This window comes from Entelurus aequoreus, linkage group LG28, assembly GCF_033978785.1.
Source record: "Entelurus aequoreus isolate RoL-2023_Sb linkage group LG28, RoL_Eaeq_v1.1, whole genome shotgun sequence".
Taxonomy (NCBI): Eukaryota; Metazoa; Chordata; class Actinopteri; order Syngnathiformes; family Syngnathidae; genus Entelurus; species Entelurus aequoreus.
In genome coordinates this window covers 6441430-6454902 of record NC_084758.1, presented here as the reverse complement: position 1 = coordinate 6454902, position 13473 = coordinate 6441430, and the positions used below count along the sequence as shown (strand labels likewise).

The window sequence follows — 13473 nt, the reverse complement described above, 5'->3', positions numbered from 1 at the left end:
TGTAGTAACATTCATAATAACATGTAATATATACATCATGTAAGTATATATGTAGTATCTAGTAACATTCATAATAACATGTAATATATACATGATGTAAGTATATATGTCATGTAGTAACATTCATAATAACATGTAATATATACATGATGTGAGTATATAATGTATGTCATGTAGTAACATTCATAATAACATGTAATATATACATGATGTAAGTATATATGTAGTATCTAGTAACATTCATAATAACATGTAATATATACATCATGTAAGTATATATGTAGTATCTAGTAACATTCATAATAACATGTAATATATACATGATGTAAGTATATATGTCATGTAGTAACATTCATAATACCATGTAATATATGCATGATGTAAGTATATATGTCATGTAGTAACATTCATAATACCATGTAATATATACATGATGTAAGTATATATGTAGTATCTAGTAACATTCATAATAACATTTAATATATACATCATGTAAGTATATACTGTATGTCATGTAGTAACATTCATAATAACATGTAATATATACATCATGTAAGTATATATGTAGTATCTAGTAGCATTCATAATAACATGTAATATATACATAATGTAAGTATATATGTCATGTAGTAACATTCATAATAACATGTAATATATACATGATGTAAGTATATACTGTATGTCATGTAGTAACATTCATAATAACATGTAATATATACATGATGTAAGTATATATGTAGTATCTAGTAACATTCATAATAACTTGTAATATATTCATGATGTAAGTATATATGTCATGTAGTAACATTCATAATAACATGTAATATATACATGATGTAAGTATATATGTCATGTAGTAACATTCATAATAACATGTAATATATACATGATGTAAGTATATATGTAGTATCTAGTAACATTCATAATAACATGTAATATATACATGATGTAAGTATATATGTCATGTAGTGACATTCATAATAACATGTAATATATACAGTACATGATGTGAGTATATATGTCATGTAGTAACATTCATAATAACATGTAATATATACATGATGTAAGTGTATATGCCATGTAGTAACATTTATAATAACATGTAATATATACATGATGTAAGTATATATGTAGTATCTAGTAACATTCATAATAACATTTAATATATACATGATGTAAGTATATATGTAATGTAGTAACATTCATAATAACATGTAATATATACATGATGTAAGTATATATGTCATGTAGTAACATTCATAATAACATGTAATATATACATGGTGATGATATATACATGATTTAAGTATATATACATATAGAGTAACATTCATAATAACATGTAATATATACATGATGTAAGTATATATGTAGTATCTAGTAACATTCATAATAACATTTAATATATACATGATGTAAGTATATATGTCATGTAGTGACATTCATAATAACATGTAATATATACAGTACATGATGTAAGTATATATGTCATGTAGTAACATTCATAATAACATGTAATATATACATGATGTAAGTGTATATGCCATGTAGTAACATTTATAATAACATGTAATATATACATGATGTAAGTATATATGTAGTATCTAGTAACATTCATAATAACATTTAATATATACATGATGTAAGTATATATGTAATGTAGTAACATTCATAATAACATGTAATATATACATGATGTAAGTATATATGTCATGTAGTAACACTCATAATAACATGTAATATATACATGGTGATGATATATACATGATGTAAGTATATATACATATAGAGTAACATTCATTATAACATGTAATATATACATGATGTAAGTATATATGTCATGTAGTAACATTCATAATAACATGTAATATATACACGATGTAAGTATATATGTCATGTAATAACATTCATAATAACATGTAATATATACATGATGTAAGTATATATGTAGTATCTAGTAACATTCATAATAACATGTAATATATACATGATGTAAGTATATATGTCATGTAGTAACATTCATAATAACATGTAATATATACATCATGTAAGTATATATGTCATGTAGTAACATTCATAATAACATGTCATATATACATGATGTAAGTATATATGTCATGTAGTAACATTCGAAATAACATGTAATATATACATGATGCAAGTGTATATGTCATGTAGTAACATTCATAATAACATGTAATATATACATGATGTAAGTATATATGTCATGTAGTAACATTCATAATAACATGTAATATATACATGATGTAAGTATATATGTCATGTAGTAACATTTGAAATAACATGTAATATATACATGATGTAAGTATATATGTCATGTAGTAACATTCATAATACCATGTAATATATACATGATGTAAGTATATACTGTATGTCATGTAGTAACATTCATAATAACATGTAATATATACATGATGTAAGTATATAATGTATGTCATGTAGTAACATTCATAATAACATGTAATATATACATGATGGAAGTATATATGTCATGTAGTAACATTCATAATAACATGTAATATATACATCATGTAAGTATATATCTAGTATCTAGTAACATTCATAATAACATGTAATATATACATGATGGAAGTATATATGTCATGTAGTAACATTCATAATAACATGTAATATATACATCATGTAAGTATATATGTCATGTAGTAACATTCATAATACCATGTAATATATACATCATGTAAGTATATATGTCATGTAGTAACATTCATAATACCATGTAATATATACATCATGTAAGTATATACTGTATGTCATGTAGTAACATTCATAATAACATGTAATGTATACATCATGTAAGTATATATGTCATGTAGTAACATTCATAATAACATGTAATATATACATCATGTAAGTATATACTGTATGTCATGTAGTAACATTCATAATAACATGTAATATATGCATGATGTAAGTATATAATGTATTTCATGTATTAACATTCATTATAACATGTAATATATACATGATGGAAGTATATATGTCATGTAGTAACATTCATAATAACATGTAATGTATACATCATGTAAGTATATATGTAGTATCTAGTAACATTCATAATAACATGTAATATATACATGATGTAAGTATGTATTTCATGTAGTAACATTCATAATAACATGTAATATATACATGATGTGAGTATATAATGTATGTCATGTAGTAACATTCATAATAACATGTAATATATACATGATGTAAGTATATATGTCATGTAGTAACATTCATAATAACATGTAATATATACATCATGTAAGTATATATGTCATGTAGTAACATTCATAATAACATGTAATATATACATCATGTAAGTATATATGTAGAATCTAGTAACATTCATAATAACATGTAATATATACATGATGTAAGTATATATGTCATGTAGTAACATTCATAATAACATGTAATATATACATGATGTGAGTATATAATGTATGTCATGTAGTAACATTCATAATAACATGTAATATATACATGATGTAAGTATATATGTAGTATCTAGTAACATTCATAATAACATGTAATATATACATCATGTAAGTATATATGTAGTATCTAGTAACATTCATAATAACATGTAATATATACATGATGTAAGTATATATGTCATGTAGTAACATTCATAATACCATGTAATATATGCATGATGTAAGTATATATGTCATGTAGTAACATTCATAATACCATGTAATATATACATGATGTAAGTATATATGTAGTATCTAGTAACATTCATAATAACATTTAATATATACATCATGTAAGTATATACTGTATGTCATGTAGTAACATTCATAATAACATGTAATATATACATCATGTAAGTATATATGTAGTATCTAGTAGCATTCATAATAACATGTAATATATACATGATGTAAGTATATATGTCATGTAGTAACATTCATAATAACATGTAATATATACATGATGTAAGTATATACTGTATGTCATGTAGTAACATTCATAATAACATGTAATATATACATCATGTAAGTATATATGTAGTATCTAGTAACATTCATAATAACATGTAATATATACATGATGTAATTATATATGTCATGTAGTAACATTTATAATATGTAATATTTACTTATTTTGATCATTTTAAGTAATAATTTCACAGACGCATCGCTGCGCTCACTTTCCCTTCAACAACAAAAAAAGACTACTAATCATGGCAGACTTGATGAGAGACAACAAAGACTACTTTGGGACGAATAACGATGCAGAAGCTTCTATTTTTGAGGCTGAATATAAGGAGGATGACCTCCAAGTTTTAGAAGCTGTGTGCTAAACACTAAGCATCATGTAGCAGTATTGCTACGTGCTGAACAAGATATACAAACATAATTTAAAAAATCACTTACTGTACAATGTCTGCACTTACTTGAGCGTTTACATCATAAATTAGAATTCATACTAGTTTACCTGCGGGTGTAAATAAAGAAATCTACTCTAATTTCACCAACAGCCGCTCAATATGTCAATATAGCATCAGACGCTAGTTAGCGCTCTGTGAGCATGGCGTTGCTAAAAGTAGTTCCTCTGTGTTAGCTCTTATGATAACAATATCACTAATATTGGGTGATATTCAGGCCATGCAAGTGGAGTATTGTTGGCGCTTTTGAGATGTTTTTTAGAGGACATGATGGGCGGAATAGGGTAATTTTTTAGCTGCATTGTTAGCCACCTCTTACTAGCCATATTTTATGATGTTTTTATTAAAAAACGAGTGAGTGAGTCTTGTCAGGTGTTGAAACAGAAGGTCGAATCATTTCGCTCAGTCCCTTCCTTTCGTCTAACCACAAGCATATGAAGGCCATTACAGCGCGTGCACACACACACACACACACACACACACACACAAACACACACACACACACACGCACACACACACACACACACACACACACACACACACACACACACACACACACACACACACACACACACACATGTATTTGTTACCCTCTTGAGACCTGAGAAAAATGCCTCCCTCTTTAGGACCAGCCTTTCTAGATATATAAAGAAGTGTATTTACAACATGAATAATATTTACATACTATGCAAATATAAAAAAGCTTTTTGTGAAAAATTTGTTGGAATTTCAAAAGAAAAAACTTAGAATTTTTGCAGTATTATAATAAAAGTCGTCATTTTACTCAACGCAAGTCGAAATTGAAACTGAACATTTGTGCAATATTATGATAAAAGTTGGAATTTTACTCAATAACAGTCGCAGTTTTACAAGAAAAGCTTAAAGATTTTTGCAATTTTATGAAGAGTCATAATTTTACTCGACATAAGTCACAATTTTATAAGAAATCTTAAAAATTTGTGGCAATATTATAATAATAATCGGAATTTGACTTGGCAAAACAATGACAAAGTCATAATTTTACTCAAAAAAATGTCAACATCTTACAAGAACAACAAAAAAATTGGCAATATTGTGATAAAAGTCAGCATTTTATATGACAAATGTCACCATTTTGCATTAAAAAGTAAAAATTTTACATAAAAAAGTAATCATTTTAGGAGAAAATATTGCAATATTACAGAAACAGAAAGAATGTGAGAAATTGTTCCCAATTTTATAAGAAAAAAGTCGACACATTGTGAGAAAAAGACTGATTTTAGTTAATTATTTTTATTTTTTGTTTGTAATTGGTTTTTAATCTTCATTATTTACTTCAAGTTATTACAGTATGTCTCTATATACATATTTATTTTTTATTAATTTTGGCCAAAGGGGGCGCATTTCAATTTATTACACACACTTGTTATTTCATATGTTGGCCAGATGGGGAGCACTTTTAAAGAAGTGTATTTACAACATGAATAATATATACATACTATGCAAATATAAAAAAGCTTGTGAAAAATGAGTTGGAATTTCACAAGAAAAAGGTCACAATTTCACAAGAAAAACGTAGAATTTTGGCAGTATTATGATAAAAGTCCTCATTTTACTCGACGCAAGTCCAAATTGTACAAGAAAAACTGAACATTTGTGCGATATTATGATAAAAGTTGGAATTTTACTCAAAAACAGTCGCAATTTTACAAGAAAAGCTTAGAGATTTTTGCAATTTTATGAAAAGAGTCATAATTATACTCGTCAAAAGTCACAATTTTCTAAAAAAAACCCAAAAAACTTTGACTTTTTGGCAACATTATTATAATAATCGGAATTTTACTTGGCAAAACAATGACAAAAGTCATAATTTTACTCGAAAAAAATTCACAACAAAAAAATTGGCAATATTGTGATGAAAGTCAAAACTTTGTATGACAAATGTCACCATTTTTCATTAAAAAGTAAAAAATGTCCATTAAAAAAAGTAATCATTTTAGGAGAAAATATTGCAATATTACAGAAACAGAAAGAATATGAGAAATTGTTCCCAAATTTATAAGAAAAAAGTCGACACATTGTGAGAAAAAGACTGATTTTAGTTAATTATTTTTATTTTTTGTTTGTAATTGGTTTTTAATCTTCATTATTTACTTCAAGTTATTACAGTATGTCTCTATTAACATATTTATTTTTTATTAATTTTGGCCAAAGGGGGCACATTTCAATTTCTTACACACACTTGTTATTTCATATGTTAGCCAGATGGGGAGCACTTTTAAAGAAGTGTATTTACAACATGAATAATATATACATACTATGCAAATATAAAAAAGCTTGTTGTGAAATATGAGTTGGAATTTCACAAGAAAAAGGTCACAATTTCACAAGAAAAACGTAGAATTTTGGCAGTATTATAATAAAAGTCCTCATTTTACTCGACGCAAGTCCAAATTGTACAAGAAAAACTGAACATGTGTGCAATATTATGATAAAAGTTGGAATTTTACTCAAAAGCAGTCACAATTTTACAAGAAAAGCTTAAAGATTTTTGCAATTTTATGAAAAGAGTCGTAATTTTACTCGACAAAAGTCACAATTTTATAAGAAAACTTAAAAATTTTGGGCAATATTATAGTATTAATCGGAATTTGACCTGGCAAAACAATGACAAAAGTCATAATTTTACTCAAAAAATGTCACTATTTTACAACAACAACAAAAAAATTGGCAATGTATAAAAAGTCAGAATTTTGTATGACAAATGTCACCATTTTTCATTAAAAAGTAAAAACATTACATAAAAAAAAGTAATCATTTTAGGAGAAAATATTGCAATATTACAGAAACAGAAAGAATATGAGAAATTGTTCCCAATTTTATAAGAAAAAAGTCGACACATTGTGAGAAAAAGACTGCTTTTAGTTAATTTTTTTATTTTTTGTTTGTAATAGTTTTTTTATTCTTCATTACTTACTTCAAGTTATTACAGTATGTCTCTATAAACAAAAAAATTTTTAAATTAATTTTGGCCAAAAGGGGGCGCATTTGATTTTCTTACACACGCTTGTTATTTCATATGTTGACCAGATGGGGAGGACTTTTAAAGAAGTGTATTTACAACATGAATAATATATACATACTATGCAAATATAAAAAAGCTTGTTGTGAAAAATGAGTTGGAATTTCACAAGAAAAACTTAGAATGTTGGCAGTATTATAATAAAAGTCCTCATTTTACTCAACGCACGTCAAAATTTGACAAGAAAAACTGAACATTTGTGCGATATTATGATAAAAGTTGGAATTTTACTCAAAAACAGTCACAATTTTACAAGAAAAGCTTAGAGATTTTTGCAATTTTATGAAAAGAGTCATAATTATACTCGTCAAAAGTCACAATTTTCTAAAAAAAAAAAAAAAAACTTTGACTTTTTGGCAACATTATTATAATAATTGGAATTTTACTTGGCAAAACAATGACAAAAGTCATAATTTTACTCATGAAAAATTCACAACAAAAAAATTGGCAATATTGTGATGAAAGTCAAAAATTAAAGTAATCATTTTAGGAGAAAATATTGCAATATTACAGAAACAGAAAGAATATGATAAATTGTTCCCAATTTTATAAGAAAAAAGTCGACACATTGTGAGAAAAAGACTGATTTTAGTTATTTTTATTTTTGTTTGTAATTGTTTTTTAGTCTTCATTATTTACTTCAAGTTATTACAGTATGTCTCTATATACATATTTATTTGTTATTAATTTTGGCCAAAGGGGGCGCATTTTAATTTCTTACACACACTTGTTATTTCATATGTTGACCAGAAGGGGAGCACTTTTAAAAACTTTTAATAAAAACTTTTGATAGATGTCACCAGCAGGGGTGCAAATGAGACATTGTCTATTATATGCAATGTTATTGGGACCATGATTTATGTCATCACTTGTTCACACCTCCTCATATGGAAGATACTTTTCCTTCTTCATGTCTCAAGAAGGGTAGAAATACAAACACACACACACACACACACACACACACACACACACACACACACACACACACACATACACACACACACTAGGTAGGCTTACGTGCTCCACCGCCCACAGAGTTAAACCCCCCCTCTTCCTCCCTTTGTTTGTCTTTTACTCCGACTCCTATTTCAACCTTAAAGGGGAACTGCGCTTTTTTTTGGGATGTTGCCGATCATTCACACTCCTTACGTCAGGCAAGAATGCGTGTGTGTTTTTCTTTTTTCACGCATTCTAACTCGTAAACAAACACTAGCAAAAGTCAGCTAACCATGCAGCTAGTAAGCGTGCACTATTGTGCCCATAAAGTCCTCCAAAAAGCACCAACAATACTCCATTTACATGTCCTGCCCTGAACATTGTTATTATAAGTGCTAAAGTGGAGGAACTACTTTTTTCAAGTTGGTCATTTTTGACACCCAACTGAAACGAAAAGACGCTCGTTTCCGGCAATTTTTTTATTTGACCTGCATGGGGATTATGAGTAATTCTTCATCTAAACTGGAAGACATAAACATCCCATCTGTGAGAGCAGACATTGTACAGTAAGTGATTGTTTTATTATGTTTGTATGTCTTGTTTAGCACTTAGCAATACTGCTACATGATGCTTAGTGTTTCACTAATGCTGCATCTGTTTTTTAAACTTGTTGACACCCTCATTATACTCGGGCTCAAAAATAGAAGATCCTGGATCATCATTTGTCCCAAAGTAGCGATGTTGTTATTATAAGCGCTAACGCAGTCAAACTACTTTTAGCGGTCACAAAGAGCTAACTATCTTATGTTGCTATATTGATGTACTGAGCTGCTGCATCGCCTCTGAGTTGGTGAAAGTTAATTCTCAATGATAAATCACGTCTCTCACCTGGATGGTAGAAGTTGTGGACATAAACCATCCAAAAATGATTATATTTATAATTACGTTCATGATTATATTTATAATTACATTCATAATTATATTAATATTTATATTCATAATCACATTCATAATTCTATTAATATTCATAAGTATATTCATATTTATATTCATAATTATATTCGTAATTATATTCATTATATTCACATACATGATTATATGTATAATTATATTCATAATTATATTCATAATTATATTCATATGTATATTCATAATTATATTCATATGTATATTCATAAATATATTCATAATTATATTCATATTTATATTCATAATTATAATCAAATTCATAATGATACAAATGTGTATGTAACTAAATGTGTATGTAACTAAATGTGTATGTAACTGAGTGTGTATGTAACTAAATGTGTATGTAACTAAATATTTGTGTAACTAAATGTGTATGTAAGTAAATGTGTATGTAAGTAAATGTGTATGTAACTAAATATGTTATGTAACTAATTGTGTATGTAACTAAATGTGTATGTAACTAAATGTGTATGTAACTAAATATGTATGAAACTAAATGTGTATGTAACTAAATGTGTATGTAACTGAGTGTGTATGTAACTAAATGTGTATGTAACTAAATATTTGTGTAACTAAATGTGTATGTAAGTAAATGTGTATGTAACTGAGTGTGTATGTAACTAAACGTGTATGTAACTAAATGTGTATGTAACTGAGTGTGTATGTAACTAAATGTGTATGTAACTAAATATTTCTGTAACTAAATGTGTATGTAACTAAATGTGTATGTAACTAAATGTGTATGTAAGTAAATGTGTATGTAACTAAATATGTTATGTAACTAATTGTGTATGTAACTAAATGTGTATGTAACAAAATGTGTATGTAACTAAATATGTATGTAACTAAATGTGTATGTGACTAAATATGTATGTGACTAAATGTGTATGTAACTAAATGTATATGTAACTGAATGTGTATGTAACTAAATGTATATACAACTAAATGTGTATGTATCTAAACATGTATGTAACTAAATGTGTATGTAACTAAATGTGTATGTAACTAAATATGTATGTAACTAAATATGTATGTGACTAAATGTGTATGTAACTAAATGTATATGCAACTGAATGTGTATGTAACTAAATGTATATGTAACTAAATGTGTATGTAACTAAATGTGTATGTAACTAAATATGTATGTAACTAAATGTGTATGTAACTAAATATGTATGTGACTAAATGTGTATGTAACTAAATGTATATGTAACTGAATGTGAATGTAACTAAATGTGTATGTATCTAAACATGTATGTAACTAAATGTGTAAGTAACTACATTTTTATGTAACTAAATGTGTATGTAACGAAATATTTATGTAACTAAATGTATATGTAACTACATATGTATGTAACTAAATGTGTATGTAACTAAATATTTATGTAACTAAATGTGTATGTAACTAAATGTGTATGTAACTGAGTGTGTATGTAACTAAATGTGTATGTAACTAAATGTGTATGTAACTGAATGTGTATATAACTAAATATGTATGTAACTAAATGTGTATGTAACTAAATATCAATGTAACTAATTATGTATGTAACTAAATATGTATGTAACTAAATGTGTATGTAACTAAATGTGTATGTAACTAAATATGTATGTATCTAAACATGTATGTAAATAAATATGTATGTAACTAAATTTGTATGTAACTAAATGTGTATGTAACTAAATATGTATGTATCTAAACATGTATGTAATTAAATGCGTATGTAACTAAATGTATATGTAACTGAATGTGTATGCAACTAAATATGCATGTAACTAAATATTTATGTAACTAAATGTGTATGTAACTAAATGTGTATGTAACTAAATGTATATGTAACTAAATATGTATGTAACTAAATGTGTATGTAAATAAATTAGTATGTAACTAAATGTGTATGTAACTAAATATGTACTGTATGTATCTAAACCTGTATGTAACTAAATGTGTATGTAACTAAATGTATATGTAACTGAATGTGTATGTAACTAAATATGCATGTAACTAAATGTGTATGTAACTAAATGTATATGTAACTAAATATGTATGTAACTAAATGTGTATGTAACTAAATGTGTATGTAACTAAATATTTATCTAACTAAATGTGTATGTAACTAAATGTGTATGTAACTAAATATTTATCTAACTAAATGTGTATGTAACTAAATGTGTATGTAAATAAATATGTATGTAACGAAATGTATATATAACTAAATATGTATGTAACTAAATGTGTATGTAACTAAATATTCATGTAACTAAATGGTATGTAACTAAATGGTATGAAACTAAATGTGTATGTAACTAAATATTCATGTAACTAAATATGTATGGAACTAAATGTGTATGTAACTAAATGGTATGTAACTAAATGGTATGTAACTAAATATTCATGTAACTAAATATGTATGTAACTAAATGTGTATGTAACTAAATGTGTATGTAACTAAATGTGTATGTAACTACAGTAAATATTCCCCCCACAAGAAGAGAAAAGAGTGGAATGTTGGCAGTGAAATCAAACACAAGTGTACTTACACCTGTGTCTCAGGTGTAAGTTACAGTCCTGACACAGCCTGCAGGTGAAAGTGAGTCACATACACACAGACAGACAGACAGACAGACAGACACACACACACACACACACACACACACACACACACACACACACACACACACACACACACACACACGCACACAAACAGAATCATAGGGGATGTTGGCAATGCTATTTCCTCCTCGGGCGTCAAGACTCAGACGGCTACAAAAGCAGGAAGATACACACACACACTGACACACAAAGACACACGCACACACTTCACACTGACCCACAAACACTCAGCAATAAGTTGTGGAAGTTTCCTTGAGATAGTTTCACTTTAGTACACTAGCTCATCTGTTATTTATGTATTAGAACATTTGTTATTTCCTCTCAGTGATAGCATGTTAGCACATTTATTATGCATCAGAACGTTTGTTATTTCCTCTCATGCTAGCTCGTAGCATGTTGTGTGACCAATGTTTTTTATATTTCACTTCTTTCCTGTCAAAGTAAAGACTTTAAATAACAGGAATCCAAACTCTAACTTTTGTTGTTCCATCATTCTAGCTATAGTGGAAAGGGGGGCCCTCACAACCTACTAACCAAACATGGGTCCACACAAAGTAGGCAAGACGTGTGTGTGTGTGTGTGTGTGTGTGTGTGTGTGTGTGTGTGTGTGTGTGTGTGTGTGTGTGTGTGTGTGTGTGTGTGTGTGTGTGTGTGTGTGTGTGTGTGTGTGTGTGTGTGTGTGTGTGTGTGTGTGTGTGTGTGTGTGTGTGTGTGTGTGTGTGTGTGTACCAGCGTTGTTGAGCAGGTTGTTAAGCCCCTCCTCAAGTTGCGGGTCGATGGGCGAGTCTCTCCCTGCCTCCCAGTCCACGTCCCCAGCCTCGCTCTCGCCGTGTCCGCTGTCTTTGGTGCTCTGCCAATCACAACTGTCCTGACCTGCATACCTGTCCAACACACACACACACACACACAATTGGACATCAAAGACTTGTCGTGTTGTTTGTGCAAGTGGACATGTGATGACGACACACTTCCTGTGACTGTTTGACTTACTTCCTGTTTACCTGTCACATTTCCTGGGGATGTATTTGTCCATTTTTCCACGTTCAAAACCAATTCCTTCAAAATCATAAACCACTTGGATATTATTTTGACGTCCTCGGCTGGCGTCGTTAACTCACGTTTTTAATGATTTCTTTACTTAATTCTATGAATTCCATCATCCACACTCACTTCCTGTACAAGCATGCTTGGAAAATAAGTTCTAAACTAATTCTAGCTATAAGCTAATGCTAGTATTATTATACTATATATATATATATATATATATATATATATATATATATATATATATATATATATATATATATATATATATATATATATATATATATATATATATATATATATATATATATATATATATATATATATACTGTATATTTACAGTGAACCACTATTATATGCTTTATTCATTATTATATATTAAATATTTATTAGTTGTATATATAATGTAATTATGTTATTATCACTATT

The 13473-nt window shown here is 27.8% G+C and overlaps 1 protein-coding gene across 2 annotated transcripts in view; it reads right to left on the bottom strand.

The window, feature by feature from the left end:
* Positions 1 to 13473, bottom strand: part of LOC133644943 (protocadherin-12-like) — a 48554-nt gene that overhangs the window by 9346 nt on the left and 25735 nt on the right. For both annotated transcript variants that reach the window (XM_062039706.1, XM_062039707.1), the window contains exon 3: positions 12730 to 12881. In XM_062039706.1, coding sequence (XP_061895690.1) covers positions 12730 to 12881 — 152 coding nt within the window. The remainder of the gene's footprint in view (positions 1 to 12729; positions 12882 to 13473) is intronic.